The 18,840-nt window shown below is 38.9% G+C and overlaps 1 protein-coding gene across 1 annotated transcript in view; it reads left to right on the top strand.

The window, feature by feature from the left end:
• The window catches only part of N4BP2L2 (NEDD4 binding protein 2 like 2), a 41,807-nt gene extending 29,824 nt beyond the window's left edge, over window positions 1-11,983 (top strand). The window contains exons 8-10 of the mRNA XM_066989714.1: window positions 6,050-7,833; window positions 10,889-10,934; window positions 11,845-11,983. Of these exons, the coding sequence (XP_066845815.1) occupies window positions 6,050-7,833; window positions 10,889-10,934; window position 11,845 (1,831 nt within the window). The 3' untranslated portion in view covers window positions 11,846-11,983. The remainder of the gene's footprint in view (window positions 1-6,049; window positions 7,834-10,888; window positions 10,935-11,844) is intronic.
• Window positions 11,984-18,840: the final 6,857 nt, after the last annotated feature.

Consider the following 18,840-nt stretch of genomic DNA (forward strand, 5'->3'; position numbering starts at 1 on the left):
TAAATGAAAATTGCATCCCTTTAAGATGGATTCAGATCACTTGTAGTATTTCATTGGGTCCTTTTTCTCCTCCTTTTGCTTTATAATGTTGAGCCCTACTTAATGTTGCAGAGAAATCCAGTAAAACAAAAAACAGTGTCTCTTCTCTGTTAGCATCCATCGGTACCTGTTGTCTCTTTGTTCTTTTATGTTCTGGTTAGTATTTTGGGTTGTGCCAGGTGAGATATTTGTGGCACCTAAATGAGGTTGAGAGTGGCTTTTGAGTTTTCACTTGTTCAGGAAGCAGATGTGTGATACTGGGCAGAAATATACTCAGTGCGTATGTGTGTGTACATGTATGTTAATGGGTATATTCAGGATAGATTTCCTTAATGTTGATCAACATATTCCATGACTAAAGAACCAAAAGAGGAGATTGGCCCTTTCAGTCAGAAGACAGTGGTGGTTTTCATTAACTGGGCAGACAGGATCAGTTCAATCACTCCACCCAAAACATCTTGTGGACTGAATGGACCATCATATGAAAACTGAATTTCTATGTCTGGCACCTCAGGCAGTTGAGATTTTTGGAGTTTGGGGTCAGTTGTATTTTTGTTTGTTCATTTTACTTTGAAATGAAGTGGTGAACTTACACATGGATGTGATTAAAAGGACAGCTTCTCAAGAGATGCTGTGATCAAACCAATTGTATGCTTTTGTCTGTGTACTCTCTAGATCACTGCCTCTTGTGTCTGGACTACAGCATGGCAGGAATCTGATGGTTGATCATATGTTGTGTGGAACTGTATAAACAGCAGTCCTGCAGAAGTGGTAAAGATTGGGGTAGCTCTTTGAGCATTGTGAAGAAATAGCATGTTTTGTAAAGATTAATTCTCACTACTACTGGCAATGCTGTTGGGAGATGAAGTAGCGACTTTCTTTAGATTGAATCCAGTTAGTAGGATCTTTACTGGTTTGGAGTGGGGAGCATCAATTTACAACACTGGAATGTGCAAACGTTTTTTAGGAATCGTGTATGGTAAATTTCTGTAAGGTGGGCTGTGAGGCATCCCAACATGCTGCTGCTGCTGAAAGGAGTTACCTTGCTCCTACCACATCCTTACTCTTAGCTAGACACTTATTTTACTTCTTGTTTTGGTGGGTTGAATCAGCTCAACAATAAAATTAAGTACTTGCTTTCTTTTCCGTGCTGGCTCAGGCAGCTAAATCCACCCAAAAAGAGGGTGAGACAGGTGGGTAGGACAGGTAGCAGAATCATAGAACCATTTAAGTTGGAAAAGACTCTTAAGATTACCGAGTCCGACCATCTCCCTAATGCTACCAGGTCCACCATTAAACCATGTCCTTAACCATCACGTCCGCATGTCTCTTAATAGCTCCAGGGATGGGGACTCCACCACTTCCCTGGGCAGCCCATTCTGATACTTGATCATCCTCTCCGTGAAGAAATTCTTCCAGAGATCCAATCTAGAGTTCCCCTGGTGCAACTTGAGGCCATTTCCTCACTTTCTATCACTTGTCACCTAAGAAAAGTGACCCACACTCACCTCACTGCAACCTCCTTTCAGGTAGTTGTAGAGAGCAATGAGGTCTCCTCTCAGCCTCCCCTTCTCCAGACCAAACAACCCCAGTGCCCTCAGCCGCTCCTCACAGGACTTGTGTCAGAGGAAGTGCACGGCCAACATCTAGACCAAAGTAGGAAAGGGTGACTTGTTGAAAAGCACAGATTTAAAATGCTAAGTTGGATGCTCATCTGTCTAATGGAATTTCAAGAAGCCCTGTATTGCTGAGGAGCTATTTTTTAAGGTGTCAGGCTCAAAGTTATTTTGCATGTCTTTTTTTCCAATTCCTTAATCACCTAATACTAATGTTCTATTTGGCTTTGAGGAACTGCAGCTTTAGCACTCATGTAAGTAAAGGCAAGGTATTGCCCAGAGAAGCTGTGGGTGCCCCATCCCTGGAGGTGCTCAAGGCCAGGCTGGATGGGGCTTTGGGCAACCTGGTGTGGTGGGAGGTGTCCCTGCCCATGGCAGGGGGGTGGAACTGGGTGGGCTTTAAGGTCCCTTCCAACCCAAACCATTCAGTGGTTCTGTGATATGCAACTAAGAAGGCTGGCACTATGAATTTTTCTCTTTGTTGTTGTTACTCCAAAGTTACAGCTACCATTTCTCTTTGTTTTTGAAGTAAAGTTAGCTCACAAGGAGTTCATTCGACATTAATTCAACAGTGTTTGTGGACTTGTTATATATTATTGTAAGGTAAGAAAGGTGGAGTGTATCCCAGTAGATACCATTTTATATAAGCAGCTTTACTGTAACTCTGATAATGAAAATCCATTCCGGAGTCTCTGGAGATTAGTGATAGTATAAATTTTTCAGAGAGCGTGTACCTCATTGCTAAATGTCATATAGAATTGCTTTTTTAATTATCAATTCCTCTACACGTTATTACAGGAACGCCTGCAGACATTTTTTTTTATATCAAGCAGACATCAGCTTAAACTAGAGCTGAAGTTTGTTACAATGAACTTTAAAAAAAAATTTTTTTTTCCTGATTTTGCCATTTTCCAGTAAAAAAGCATTGCTAACTTGTCTAAATTGTTTTCTTTGCATGTTCTACCTCAGGCAGCTGTCATGAAAATGTGTTTGTTTCTCTGGTAAAGAGTGTCATCGGAGCACTGCCTCCAGTTAGGCTGCAAGTGCTAATTTGAGCATTAAATTACAACCTGGAAGTCACATGTAATAGAGTTACAGCAAAAAGCTTTTAATATTATCTAAATGGTAGGGTGAGAAATTTCAAAGTATTGTGAATTCCTATTTCAGCAAAAATACTATTACATTTTTTCAGATCTGTTTATTACTAAATGGTTGCATTTCATAAGTATGTTTTTAAAATACATAATATATGGAAAAATGTAAATAACAACTGAAACTGCACTTTTTTTTTCTTTTTTTTTTTCTTCCCCCTTGAGTGTGTTGTATGTGCTTTAAAACAAGTTACTAGCAAATGCCTCTGTAAAGAAGAAAAGTCTATCTCCATGCTGGTTCTCAAACTTTTGCTGTGTGCCATATGGTTTTACAGTTGGGAAAACTCTTCAAAAGGGCATGTAGGCGGACAGAAAGAGGAAGAACTAAGATAAAAATAAAATGAGTAGACAATTTGTTTTATTACATGCAAAAGGACATAATGGATGGATATACCCCAAGCAGGGAAATTTCAGCTATGCCATCACAGTGCATTACAGTGTTTTGTAGGGGTAGTATTTTCTTCAAATTATTTGCCTGAATAGGGAAGAATAATAAAGTTTATTATTCTGCATTCAGGAGCCTACCATTTCCCTTTTTGTTTTTGTCCTTTCTCTAGAAAATCCAAATCCTTAGAAAACTAGTTTCACTGTACTGCCCAAAAAATTTTACTTTTCCAACATATAGAAATGTCGTGGTTGTATCTAATAGGAACTATTGAATGCTACTGTTGAATTAAATGACACTTGCAGGTATGCTAAATCATCAGCCTGAACCAACGTTTGCATTCATCATTATTTTGACACGCAACAATTTCAGTGCAATAGCAGCTGGTGGTTTCTCTGGATTATCCACTTTTCTTCTCCCATAATTTGGTGGATCTATTTCTGCTGTTCTGGCAGTCCTAAAGTGAATCCTCTCCTGTGAGTTTTTGCTTCCTGAATCAGAATTAATGGTGAGGAGAGTAAGTAAATGTGCTGGCCTCAGACTTTTTTTCACGCTTCCGCAGAGTTCTTCAACACCTCTCAGTGTGCCATCCTAGCCTGGGAAAGGTTTTGTCAGAATTATCCTGAAAGGGTTGTCAGATATACAAGGAGTTAGGCAACAGCAACATGCTTGAATCTGTAGTAAAGTTGATTTCTACGGACAGCAGCACTGACTCAGCTGGGAGAGGTGGTTGGTGAGCAAGAGGGTAGCTCCTGTAACACCAAAACTGGAGAAGTTCACTCCTTGACTTCTGGATTTCAGCCTTCGCTGGGCCATCTGGTGGTCATTTCTGCAGGGCTGGTAATGGCAGCACAAGGTCCATTAGACACAACACTGAATTCTTTTGGAACTGGTGCTCAGGTCTGATGTGTTATTCCCCACCCCATTCAAAACAATTAAAAATAGGATATTATTTTGTACTTCATTGGTAAGGGGTTTTATGGTTTAGAGAACTTCAGAGAACTTCCTCTCTAAAAACACTTCTCAAAAGCTCCCTTTCAAGAGGAAGAAAGCTAATGTCAGGATTTAAGACATGTCCTGTGATTAGTATAACTAGATGGATTACATGTAAGAAAATAGTCTCTCTTGTTAACATTGTGTTTCACTCTTCTATCATTTGATTCAATAGACAAATAAGATCTATTCAATCCTTATGCTTTTTTTTTTGCTTTTTCTTTTTTTTTTTTTTTTTAAAGGAAGCATATTTTAGAGTAGGGAATGCATCACAAGCAAAATTCAGGGCAAAATTCATCTTGGCTAACAAAACATCTCCACGTAAGCCATAGCATCCTGTATTGAAGATCCGCTGATTTCCCCTTTTACAAATCAGATCTCATTACTCAGAGGAAAGCACCGTGTAGACTTAAATACCGCAACTTGGAGGAGATCCCATTTGTTAGAAGGATGTCTCATTTGGATGCCATTTTTGGGCAATAAAATGTGTGTGCTTTCCAACAAGGTATTTTCTGAGACCCACAGTGCTTTTTGCAGTGATATCAAGGCACTGGGGCTTTTCAATCCAGTTCTGGTAAGTGACTTTGTGGCTACACAGAGGCCTAGAAGGCTGCTGAGCTGCTTCCAACCCAGCAATTTGGGCAGGTTGGTTGGCTTTGTGGGGCTGTTCTGAAGGAATTTCTCTGGTGCTAGCAAGGAATAAATTAAAGAATGAATAAAGGGTAAGGGTAGGTAGCGTAAGGTCTCTGCAGATGACCTTAAGTCCCAAGTCGCTGGCCAGTGTCTCTGGCTTTCTGCATGCAAACTCAACCCCCACACCCCCCTTTTATTTTCCTCACTTGAGAATTTCAGAATACTCTACTTAAAACAGCTCATGTTAGATATGAATGCCCAGAAAATGACTAATTTTACCCTGTGACTCTTCTAGCTACTCCTTTGGTTAGTGTGTTGTATGAAGTACCATTCTGAACAAAGAATTAAAGAAGAACTAAGAACTGCAGAAAAGCAGCATATCCCTGATTCATACAATAATCGATGAAACAGCCTTGCGAACCTGATCTCTTTTAAGGGTTGCATTGGAAGAAGTTTGATTTCTAGACTGGCTTTTTCTTACTCATGTTCATTTCAGGGTTAGGTGGCAGACTTAACAGACTTAACACCAAAATTTCAGAAAAGTCATTGTTACGGCTGCTATCTGCTGAAGTTGGTGAGAGATTCAGTCAAAAATAATTTTAAATAACTGCCTGCAACTGACTTAATTTGTCTGTACTGTATTATTTTGTTGCAAATAAAATGAGAAATATTTTTTTCCTAATAAGTGTGTTTACTCATAATACGTTGAGCAGTCTCAGAGATTGCTGTAGTTGCTGTACATTATTGCATTATTCAGGTCTTTGGTTAGTACATTTTGAATTTAATTCCAACTAATCTCATTGTAGTCTGTTTAATCTTAATGGGTAAAATTTGCTTACTAGTTCTTCCACTTTGTACCTTTATGCTCAGTATGACATTTCAGAATAGCAGTAGCTCTTAAAACTCTAGTATGTAGTATCTATTATTAAAAAATAATTTATAAAGACATCCAGAATCATATTGTTTGGTCTTGCAATGATTTTTGATACTTTTAGTAAAATTAAGTTGATGACACTGGATCTATATTTATTTAAATTTAAAATGTTCAAGATTGTTCTGAATAGCAAGGTATACGCTTGTTTAATCGATTAAAGCTCTTACCTGAGATTTTATCAATTTAAAAAAGCAGGTAGTCTGTGTTTGACTATCATACTTATGTAAAATATATAACTTTCAAATTGAACACCACAAATATCTTAATGCTGAAATATATATATTTATTCTTCACATAGGGGGATAATTTTAAAGAAGAACCATGGGCACCCATTGACAAAAGCAAAGCAGAGGAAAAAGCAAAGAAGAAGCAACAAAATGAAAGGCAATCATACAGAAATCATGAAGAAAAAGTTAGGTGGAGCAACTCATCTCATTCCAGACGACCAGGAAACATCAGAAAGTGAGGAGGATGATTCAGAAGAAGAAAACAGAAAGTCTTTGTCTACATTCAGTGAAGGTCCCGAGGATCCAGTAACAGGTTGTGAAGAACAGACGAAGGATGATCGTGAAAGCCTTAAAGAACTTGCAAGGTTCTTGAAAGAAGGGTCTCCTATCACTGTGCCTGAGATCTCAGCTGTGTCCAGCAGTGCACTAGAAAATGAGTTGCCTGTAGAAAGTGACAGTTCACTTCTAATAGATGTAAAACCTTTTTGTACTGTAAACCTAACCAAAAATGCTTTTGATTTTGAGGAAACAAATCAAAGGCACGATGAAAATCTTTGCAAGAGCCGTTCCCTAAAAATAAACAATGATAAAAATTCCATCCAAAAACCAAAACGCAACTGTGAAGATAACGGTCCGCTGTCGAGCACAGAAAACGAACTTAGAATTACATGTAAACCTGACATGGAAGCTAAACTGTTATGTTTAAATGGTGAAAAAAGAGAAATCTCTTTGTGTTCCAATTCAAAACTAAATTACGATGTGCCTGATAGTAACACAGACAATAAAAGTGCATTAAAAACAGAAGAGAATTGCTCTAATGGCTGGGCTTTTTTTTCGATTAATTTATCTACCGAGGAATTGCAGCAGGGCTTTGATACACAAGTTTCTCTCTCTTCTTGGTCTGAGGATGAGACTGTAGGTGAACAAAGACAAAAAAAAGTGAGGAAACCTAAGCAGATTTATACTAACAGTTCAACAGAGCTAAACTGCCATCAGTCAAATGAAGGACTGGTAGAGGAAAACCACCAGGTACCATTAACCGAGGAGGTTGGTAATGTAATAAGCAATGGTCTGTTGGCATCTCCAGCTGGTGAAATGCACATGGGTTCACTTGGGGAATCCAGGAACACCTCCCCACGCGGTTCGAGTGAAGTAAATGTTCCAAAAAATGATGCTGCACCAGTTGTGTCAAGGAGGAAAAGACGCAGAAGAATTGTCAACTTGGCACCAAAGTTTAATGTACCAAGAGAGATTGCTGGTAGTACAGAGCGAGGGAAGGAAGTCCCCTTAAAAGATGACAGTCCTTCAAAAAGTGTTTTAGAAGTGGAGCAAAAGAGCTTTCTAAACCAAGACCGTGGAGAGGAACATGAAAAAAACCTTGAGTTTCCAGAATATTCTGCACCTTACAGTGGCCCTGAGGCACCCTGTTCCATGCCCACCCCTGGTGTGGATTCTCTGTTACAAGATATTTCATATATTCGTTTGGGACAATCTTCTCCTATGCCAAAATATTCGTGTAGTGTTTGTGTAGCTTCCAGGACAGAGGAGGAGCAAGCTAGAACTGTTAGGCAACAGCAGGTGGCTGATGAAAAAAAGAGTGAGAATGAACAAGCCTCTTCAGAGGTTACAAATAAACAACCAGATATTTTGTCTTCTCTTCAAGTCCTTTTTGAATATCCAGAAGATGCTTGTGTATTGGAAAGCTGTGTTGAAAATGTGCACAGAACAGATGATCCAGAGCCATCTGAAGATACTGAAGATGTGAAAATGAAAACTAGCTTTCTGGGACTTCCCTTATCAGTAGGATTTGCTTTTCAACTTGTGCAGCTCTTTGGTTCTCCAGGTCTTCCACTGGGTAATACTCTTGTTACTACTGCTATATAAATATATGTATATGTGTGCGTGATTAAATATTCATTTTCATTGCAGGTAACAATTAGAGACATATTAACCCTATTGAAAGGAATCACTGCTGCTTTGGAGATTTTTTTTTAAACTTAAGTCATCTTCAGTATCTGTCTAAGGGCCTATTGGGTTTGGCCTCACATGTGCAGTCTCTGTAGTAAAACTTGCTTAGCAAATTTAAATCCAAAGCATGAAGCTCTTGTTGGTGTTTTAATGCATCATATCAAGTAAGACTTTAATGTGTTGATTACAAAACTAAGTGGAAAATATGACACAAAATGTATGCTCTTGTTAGATTTTTTTTATTTTGCCTGGTGAATATTGTAGCCTTCCCTTTTCTTTGTTTAGCAAAGTTCTCCTAGACCCCTGTGTGGCTTAGACATGGTTGAAATGCTTTCCCAGAATATAATGAATATAATTTAATTTCCAAGTGCATATCAATCTAAGGGGATGCATTTGCTAATAGGCAATACTTTCTTTTTAATCACACACGATTAAGAAGTGTAACAGTATGCTTGCCTCCCAGACCTCCATTTGTCATACTTTTGTACTTTCAGTTTAGACATTTTAAGTTAGCAGTAGGATCAGTCCTCAAAGGAGTTGTGCGTGGCAAGCGTGATTTCCAAATTACTGCAGGCTGACTTGACTACAGAGCTGTGGTCAGCAACAACAAGCATGTTTGGAAATCACTGCAGTACAGCGTGGTGAAAGAGCAGTGTTCCCTGTGTGTAAAGTCCTGCAACTTCTTGGTCCAAATTTAGTCTATGAAAAAACAGTAACTTTGATTTAGCAAACAAATAGATTTAAAAATGCAGACCAGATTTTGAACACATAGGCCTTTACACCTGTTTGTTTCAATAGAATTTAAACTTAACCATGTACCCTCGTGTGAAAATTGTCAGACAGCTGAAGAGCAGCTTATGCCCTGTCCGTACACCAAAAGTGACTTCCAGATTTGTTGTTTTTATTGTAAAAGTTGATGGTATTGCTACATGTCAGAACGGTGATGGCAAACCACTGGCAGCACTACTGGGCTTGGGGTGGTGCCCAAGAAACCTGCCGTGCTGCTTTATCTCAGTTTGGCACCACACACCAAAGCATTTGCATGTAGAGCTAAACAGAGCTATGAAGAACTGGTGATGTCTTCAGCTCTTATATATATAATATTATTCTCCTCCAAACTTGGCGTTCACGTCTGTGATGTTAAATGCCATCGTCTAGGAGGGACTGGAGTTGGCCATGACTTAAAAAAGCGATCTGCCAGGGGAAAAAACAACAAAAAAAAAATACAAAAACAAAAAAGCAGGCATTCAGAAACACTTGACTGCTTAGCACATCAACTGTCATTCTTCTCTGAGTGAATTTCTCTGGTGTTTAGATGAGTTTCCTTTGGAAGCAACCTTTAAGGAATACAAAGCCTCCCTTATATCTCTCTGAAGCCCTGCCAGCTTGTGATTGCTGTTTTTTTCCCCTCAAAACTGTGAATACTCAATGCAGAACACTGGTCATGTTCTGATTTGACCGCAGTTTTCCCACAAATTCAAAAGCATTTGTGCTTTTTTGTGGCCTATTATATATTAATAGGCTATTATTTATTGATGTACACAGTCAAACTGTAGTATTTTACCTGACTGGCGGTTGCCATCAATTTTTGTTGAAATTACTTTGTGGGGAAAATTTTTGGCAAGTAAATGTCCTTGGATATTTATAAATGAAAGATTTAGTTGATTTATTTTCTTAGATGTTTGTTGTATAAGCATAGGACATATTTTAGACTGCTCTCCTACAAAGAATCTCTTTTCAGCTTCTTAAACAGTGAAGAGTTGTTGCAGTTAAAATATTAGAAAGTAATTAAAATTTTAATTAAACATTAGAAACATTTTGTTCGTTTTGTTACTGAAATTGCATTTTGTTTAATTTACAGGCTGAGAGCTTTCTGTCGGTCTTGTTTGTGCTGTGTTTCGGGGGAGGGTGTGGGGGAGCTTTAAGCGTGGTAGGAAAGTCTTTGCGTAGAAAAAGAAACCAAAACCAAATCTCTGCCCCTTCCCGTGCACTGGCCTTAGATTCTGTAAAACCTAAATTTTGCCTTTGCTGCTGGCTCATGTAGATAACCGCTCAGTTTAAAAAGTCTACGTACTTAAGTCTGCAAAAACTATAATAAAGTGATATATTTTGGCTATGAAGAGATCTGAACACTCAACTGCAAAAATATTTTCTTCTGCAGAATCCTTGTTGCCAGATGATTATGTAGTTCCTCTTGACTGGAAAGTTTCAAAGATGATCTATTTACTGTGGAAGACCTCTGTGGAGGTACGAATTTTAGGGGATTTCGGAAGGCTTTCCAATATTCCAGGTGTAAAGAGGAAGCATTCAGTTCATGAAGCAAGATGTTGCTCTTTGCTAATAAAGTTGCTTTGTTTTTTAATACTCACAATGAGGAGATGGATGCTTTGTGTACTCTTTTGAATATTTCCAGAACCAGCTCCAGGCCATGGTAGGGTTCAGATTTTGAATGGTTTGCTTCAGAAATACATACGAAGTAGCTAAGGGAGATAAAAAACATTTTCCTTGATGCTGTTGTCCCGCCTTGGCCTATGTTCATTAAATACAACCTACCATATCTAATTGTTCTTCTCCTAATGTTCTTATCGTATAAGCGAGTGCCATCCTCCTCCACTAGCATTAGTTTCTTCATGGCTACTTCTACCGAGGGCTGTAGCAGAGAAGTCACTGAGTGATTGACAGCAGCCTAATTCTCCTTGTCTAGTCAGAAACTTACCTACAAATTACTTTTTTTTGCTCCTTCCCACTGTGGCTGTTGCTTTGTGAAGGTTGGTTTTACTTAAGGAGCACTGTGCTGTCTGGTAGTGGAAAGGAGAAAAATCCTGTAAATGCAATGAATTAGAAACTGTAAAATAGAATATGGACCTTGTTCTCTCTCAGAATAACAAAATCTCTTGTTGCATATTTTCTCTTTTTCTCTGGTCTATTATTATCTGTTTTAGGAGAAACAGAAAACAAGTGGATTGCAAAACGGAAATGCTTTGGCTGGTAAGTGTATTTTGTGATACAAAACCTGTAAAAAGTGCCTGTTGTAGATCAGAGAAAATAGTTAAAGCTGAAGTGAAGTGTGCCAAAGATTTTCAGCACGAATGAGTGACAACACTCCTCTCTGTGAAAATCAGTAGGATGTGGTAAATAAATATGTGCCTCTGTTGATTGCGTACATAGTATGGCAGAGCTGCAGTCCCTGTGAGCCATCACATCACGTTCCCTGATGCACGTACTGAAATTCTTTGCGTTTCAGACTTTCCCATAGAGCATTCCTCAAATATTTAGCTCAAGTTTATCTGATTCCAGATCAGAAGGAAATTTAACATTAAAAAGTCTTTCTTTAGACTTTTCTCTGAAAAACTGAGCATCTTCAACATAATGGTTGCCAAAGACTGCCACCGTAATAATAAGTCAGGCTCTTGAACAGCAAGAGATATCAAGGTCCGAGGGAAGCCTGGGTCTTCTGGCAGCATTAATTCCTGCTGTGTGTAGATAACAGGATAAGGTTACTGGTTGTTTTCCGTGCTCCATGATTTCCATGTTAGTTTAGTATAATTTAGTATAAGCTGCATAATGAGATTAAAAATATGCAATAGTCGCTTGCTGGAAGCTTGGATTTGGTGTCTGAAACAGGAGAGGAGTTATTTTAAACAAAAAAGGAGGAAAGGAAGGTCTTCACTTGGAGAGCATACAGGAAGCAGAAAAGTAGCATATAGAAGTATATACATCTGTCAGAGACAAATCTGAAAAAATTGGTGTATTTGGTAGGCCATTCAGGTGGCAAAATCATGAGCATTCTGATGAAATAAAGCTTGTTCTACAAATACTCTATCCTGACATAATCCCTGAAATTATCTTATATAATTTGTATTTTTGGCTGCAGTTAGATTTTTTTCTTTGTTTTTAGATAATATGATTAGCCTTGAAGATCTAAATAAAAATCGCCAAGAGAATGAAAACACTTCTGAAACACTTCCAGAAACGGAACTACTTCAAGGGCTCACAGAAGAGAACATCACAAGCTATGCTGGCAGTGGCGGTCTGGATGCTGTGCTTCCTCAGTCGTGACTGACCATCTTTAAGAAAAAAACCTGCATGAAAGAAAAGGTAATCAGTCACACCTGTGACTGATTTATTAACTGTTTTAATTCTTGTATATTTGACCAAACATCTGAAGAACACTAGCCATTATAATTTTTAAGGTGCGTTTAGCACCACCCAACGTACTTGATTTTTCTCTTCAGATTAGATTTGAGGGCGAATGTTGTGCGTGTGTTTGCTTTTGTGGCTTTTTTTGCTTGCTTTTTTTGTTTGTTTGTTTTTAAACCTTAATGGGGAAAAGGTTTTTGCTATAAAGCCGTATATTTTTTTTCCTCCTCAAAATCTGAAAAAAAAAAAATCTAAATCTGCTTGGTGAAGTGAAAGCAATGGTCTGGGATGCCTAAAAGCTGGACTTTATTGGCAGCTTGGTTACTGTGGTGATTTGTAGTGAGTAATGTCACAGTTCATGTTCCTCTGTGAGCTGCTCATTGCAGTGTATCTCCACCCAAAGCATGAATTTAAGAAAGTCTCGAATATTCATTGTGGATTAAAACCCAGCCTTTTTCCGTCCTGCTAATTTTCCCCTGCTACTTCAACCTGCCTCACTTCTGCATGTAAGCTTCTCCTGTTTGTTTTTCTCTCCTACCTGTAGTTCTTTTACACTCCATGTCCTTTTCCTCAGTTGTTAGGATTTTTAAGGGTTCTTCTACTGCATATCCCTTTCTCTGTTTGAACTTGTTAATAATAAGCTACTATATAAATCCGTTGAATGAAATAAGAGTGATCCGTTTTTGAAGAGCTGTGCTCCCTCTTATTGCCCATATCTTTATCCGGTTGCTGAATCCAACAAACTGTTTATTTCCATTAGCTTTTCCTGCTATATCTCTTTGCCATGGTGCTCCCCAAAGCCTCCATCTCCTGCTTGTTGTGCAGGCAGAGGAAGAGATCCTCGGCCCCGTGTATTAGGGAGGCAGCCACCAGCTGCTGTGGCACAAAACTCTGCGACTGAGCTTCCATCTGCCATTTTTGCAATGCCTTGATAATTTTCTTTGCTAGGTTTTAAAACCACGGTTTGCTATGTGGTGTCATAGTCTGATGCTCTAGTGCATGGGATTGTGTTATTTCTAAGGATATAAAATTAAAACTTTTTTTTTCCCAGTTCAGCATCTGCAATGAGTCAGGAAAAGTCCTTATGGCTGCTGGAGGGAGAGGAGGAGACACCAGAGGTGGGATGGCTTTAGGCTGGTGGCTCCCTTCTTCCTCCCAGCCCTGTTCTCCAATTTGTCAGTGCTGGCACTCGCTGGCTGACATAAAGTGAGTAATTTAACTTGCTAATCTGCAGGAAAGAAATGGAAAGTTTTCTGCTGGGCTGGCAAACTTAGATGAGTTTGTATATTGTATACAGTCTAACCAAGTGCAAATGTATGTGAAAAGCATCTCTTAGGGTTATCGATAGGACCTTACACCGGTTTTGAGGGATAGGGTCATCTTTCCTCACCCCACGATCAATATTTTCTAGTTGCTGATTTGGGCAAACTTACCAAGAATGGTGTCAGAGTGGTTGCAAAACTGCCCCAGTGAACCTCTGTAAATGCTGAAATTGATTAAATTTCATCAAATGTCAGAACTTCTTTTCAAAAAAAAAAAAAAAAGGCAAGAAAACAGATTCATTTCTATTGAAAGATTATTAAATCATGGAAAATAAATGGAGAGCTAGAGGGACTGGAATGATAGTGTGAGATTTGAGAATAACTAAGCATTACTGGCCAAGCGTAACTCAGTTATTAGCCAGATGATCTTGCTTCTGTATTAATGTTGCATAAGGCTATTCTTACTGAAATGGGAGAGTGAGCAGTGGTGGTGTTCCTCTGTAAATGCACAGGGTTAATCTCAAGCAGTTTTGAGAGCTCCTTGTTGCAGCGTTGGCAGTACATCAGTATTTGCTGTGGAGATTAAGCAAGAGATCCTGATTTAAAAATAAAAACAGCTGAGATCAGTGAAAACAGCATATTATTTTGTTGTGTAGGTCTCCTTAGGCCAGGAACCCACAGTGCCAGATGCCAATGCAAATGTAGAACAAGATGACAAAAGCTGATTGCAGTTTAAGCATTTATCTGCATTTATTATTACAAAATAAAAGCTGGCATGCTTGTGTTTGAAGTGTAAAGGTCGCTTTGCAGTAACTCCCTGCAGGGACACTTCCTCCAGGACAGCCCAGCAGGGCAGGTGTTTTGGTGAGACAAGTCTCCTGATGATATACGTTATCAGTCCTCCCTTTCCTGGCCGTGATATTGTTGTCATCTCCCTTTGTTGGACGCAGTGCTTCTGCAGCCGGAGGAAAGCAGGTCAGCTGTATGATTCAATGCATAGCTGACATTCAAAAAGAGTTCAGTCTGGACCATCAGGCTGAAACGAATTCTTAGAGCCATGCAGTCCACAGGGTAAGGTGCAGCAAAACGTGCCGGGGACAGGCAGAAGAGAAAGCTGGTTGTGCTGAGTAATAGGAAACTTCATCAAACTGCAGTTTCATCAATGGTTTAAATTTGGATAAGCTAATGCTGCTTCTGAAAAGAGCAGAAAGAGCTGTTCGTTCCTAAAGCTGCGTAGCCTGCTCTTGCACTGCTACAGGTGTTGGTAGCGCGATGCAGGGGACTTTATGCAGAAGCTGATCTTGGTTGAGAACTGAACATTTTGTGGGATGGGTCTGAAGATGAAATGAGTAAAGAATTACCAGAACCGCTTGTGTGAAAAGGGCTGTGTATTTAGTGCAGATCTGTATGCAGACCATGCGTGCACTTGCTTTGCTTACCATGCAGAGTTGCTTTGATGTGCAGACCTCCGTGCTTGAGCGGATGCTGTGCACAGGCCCGTTGTGTACCACCAGATGCTCCTAAGTTCTCTGTGAGAGCACTTCCCAGGCACGTAAGGCAGCAGAAAGCTGCTTGAAAGTGAGCGTGAGATGGCTGGCAAATAGGTCAAATCAGGAGATGTCAGTGGTGGTGAACGAGAAGCGATAGGAAGGGTGGAATCAAGACTCCCAAAGCTTTGATGTTAAAACTTTTGGCTTCTGTTTGATGCAGGAGATGAAGGAGTCGCAGGTGTGATGGTGGCAAAAACAAGGATGACCTGGGAACTGAGCAGGAAAGAGAATTGTGACAAAAGCAATATACACAGATATATATTCATACCTGAACACTGAGAATGGATCTGTGACACATTTCCTCGTTCTGTGGAAAAGCAGGAATCATAAGAATTTAACTGATACTAAAACTTGGTTTTCCTTCTCAGTTCCTGAGATTAAACATTTCTCTCCATGAGTTGGCTAAAAGAGATTATCTTGTTTCCAGTTCCTACTTGCAGGTCCATTTCTCTATAGTCTGTTTTTGTATTTGTAACTTGAAACAATTTCTAAAAAGAGTATCACTTAAGCATGTCTGATTTAAAGCGTATCATTAAGCCAATTTCAACTGTTTCAATGCTTAAGTGTTTACACAATAAATTGAGAGTTTCAGAATGTGGAAGGTCTGAGAAATGGAAGGAACAAGGCCACAAATCCATCACTTCACTGATTCTTCTGTCTTTTGGCTAGCATGAAAAAATAATTGAAAAAATAGAAGGCAAGCAAGAAAACAGTCCTCCACTGTTGCTACAGAAGATGCTGTATCATCCCATGGTCAGACTCTAACAGTTGCTACTTTATTAAATTGATAATTTAAAAAAAAAATAAATCTCTATCCTTTGGCATTTAACCACTAATTTTAAATATCAAGAAGCATGAAAAAACACCCAGAATCATAACCAGAAAAAATCATCTACCTGTTACAGTGCTTTCCAGGAAGACCTGGCCTAAAATTTACTTAGAGATCATAATTAGTAGCAGGAATAAGAGGAAACAAAAAATAAGAGAAAAATAAATAAGAGGGAAAAATAATAAATATGAGGAAATTTAAAAATATATATATAAAAGAAAATGTCCACCATGTTACTCTTCTCCTTATTTTTAAATCTCAAGATTTCTAGGTCTGTGCTATCTCTAGTTTTGATATCCATGTTTTCTTTTTTTTCCCATTTTCTTGCATTTTTAATTTTTTTCCTATGCTTTCTATTGTCTACTTTCTCTCCATTCTTTTTCACTTTTTCAAAAAGTTATCAACAGCTAAGTATGAAAGAGAGAAATAGACTTTGTAAATCATCAGACAGCTGAACTCTTTTTAGTCTGAAGATCGGATTTGCAACCATTAAAGTCTTTCTACAGGCTGAACTTGTTGCGATATTTCAGCAAAATCTCTTTTTTATTACAGAAACTTCTCACTTTGATTCCACCGTGGAAGGACTTCAGTTTGCAACCAAGGGTTTTAAATGTAAGGAGTAACCTGGAAGAAAGTTACCAGTGTGACTTATTTTTGGTGTGAATCTGTGGCCATCTGCTTTTTTTTTTTCCTCCACCAATATCAAGTTCTCTGTCAAAATTGGGATAATTTTTTATTGCTTAGTATAAGGTCACTTTCTGACACCGGTTGGAATGTATCCCTTCTCTTCACGTTTGAGCATGATACGAGGATACTGAAAGTAGCACGAAGGAGGTGTCTGTCCACATGAGGTGTGAACGTCAGGCTCTGGTGTTTAACGCACTTGTCTGAGGACCCCAGATTTTGCTACAGGAACTGGGACGTGAACTGGTAACGATGCCTGCCTGCAGGGAAAGATGGCTTTTTTTTCTGTTTTAGTTACATGTCTTATCCTGCTTCTGCCTGCTCTTACCTTTCATCTTGTTCCTGATAATTACCTCCCAATCTCGTTATAATGTCAAGTGGAAGAATTCTTCATCGATCTCTCCTTCCCATTCTTTCATCCATAAGTGCACAACTTACATTGTTTTCTCCTGAAATGATGCTTCATGTTTCCCTCCAACTAGGTTCATTTGGGACTGTAGAAATAAGAAGGAAGTTCTGCTATAGACCTGATTCAAACAGGAGGAAAATTGTGTATGGTTTGTGTTAGACGGATAAGACCTATAACTAACACCGGTAATAGGTGACTTCGTGTTTGTTAGAGGTATTCCTTTTGCCATTGTATTTACTTAAAATTCTTATGTAAGGAGAAATTTAAACTAAAAGCAGTTCTTTCCTTATTATTATTTGGTTTTATATTGGGTTTTTCCTTCAAAATTAAGGACTTTTCAACCAGAACAGTAACCTTACTGGTAACAGTTCTGTTACTGAGGAAATTATCCCAGTATCCCTAGTGGAGTGATGGCTTCCTGAGGGAGATGGGCAGCAGAATTTGATGAGCACTTAAGAATAAAATCTAAAATTTTGCTCATGCAAATTTCTGGAAAAAGCCCACAGAGGCAGCAGAAATAATTACATATGTGAAGTGAGCTAAATTGCTTAAGTGACAAATTTCATCCCATGTTTTTAAGACACAATATCATTTTTTTGTTTTGTTTTGTGTTTTCCCAAGGTATGGTTAGATTCACCTATGTTCTTCTTTCTGTGGAGGTTGTAAACAGGGCCAGGCTTCTCTGCCAGCTCTCTCTCACTTTTCTGGAGAAGCACAAAATCGACCTGATGTATGGCTGTGGTCCCTAAAATGTTGCCAAATGTTCAGTGCATATATCTTTGAAGTGCTGTGATGCCTGGATGTGGAGCACTGCAGGTTGGCCTTGATCGTGATGCTGAGGTGTCTGCCACTTTCACCTGCAGAATGAAGGAAGCAACCACAAACTGGAGGAGAAAAACAGAAAGCGAGGTGTGTTGTGAAGGACCAGAAAGAAAAGAGGCTGGTGGGGGCAGGGCAAGATCACAAAGGACGTCTATTTATGACAAAAAGCAGGTCTGCTTGCTGAAATAGCAAGTAATGAAGGTGAGACAGGCAATAAAGAAGGGAGGGAGGTGAAAAGAGAAATCAGAAGAAGATAGTATGGAGGAAAGTATCACTGAAGGACAGCTGTGGATATAGCTTACAGGAAAGAAAAAGTAATTAAGGAGAAAATTCATTTAATCAGAGCAATTAGGAGATAAACTTTCAATTTATAGACTTGTAAACTTATAAAATTTATAAACTAACTTTGTCAATTATGAGATAAACTTTCATTGATAAGGCTGGAAAATTCTTTGTAGTGAGGAGGGTGACAAAAAGACAAATACCACCTCACTTCTGGTGAAAAGGGTGGGAAAAGATCAATGAGAAGAGAAACAAGCAAGTTTAGGTTGTGTGTACTTGTCAGAAATACTTCCCACTTCTGTGGCTTCTAGATCCAGAATATTTAACCATTTCTTCATTTGTCTCCTCTTTCTCATCTTTTGCCTACACCCTTTTCATTGTGTATCAGCTGAAAAGGCAGTGCCTGACTGAAGCTGCACTGAGGTCTAAATTGCCAGTGTCCCCCATTCTCTACTTAAATATTGCACGTAAGCAGTTAAGTTTAGAAATGCATAAATCTTTATGTTGCACCATTGGCAAAACTCGGTGACTATACTTTTTGATGCATTTTTCATGCGTGTGTGTGTGATTTTCTCCTTTCCTTGGTTGGAAACATACTGCTCTTCTACAAGGAGCGTATTACGGAAAATGTAATGGGGAGGGAGGTAATTCATGCTGGTCAAAACCTCAGCTTCAGACTTAACCTGATGTACCGTGGCAACAGAAAAGTCGATTTGGTTTCAAGAAAATGTCACCGAAGTGTTACTATTTTCTTCCTACCTTTATTTATTGAGAAATAATTCTGAATGCATCTATTTTCTGTTACTGAATACTGACCTTCCAGAATGCTTGAAATAAAAACCGTTTTCAAAAATCTCACAGCATTTGTGTATGGATAAATTGTTTCATCGTTTTGAAGGGTGTTGCCATTTTAAGT

The sequence above is a fragment of the Anser cygnoides genome, chromosome 1 (assembly GCF_040182565.1).
Source record: "Anser cygnoides isolate HZ-2024a breed goose chromosome 1, Taihu_goose_T2T_genome, whole genome shotgun sequence".
Lineage (NCBI taxonomy): Eukaryota > Metazoa > Chordata > Aves > Anseriformes > Anatidae > Anser > Anser cygnoides.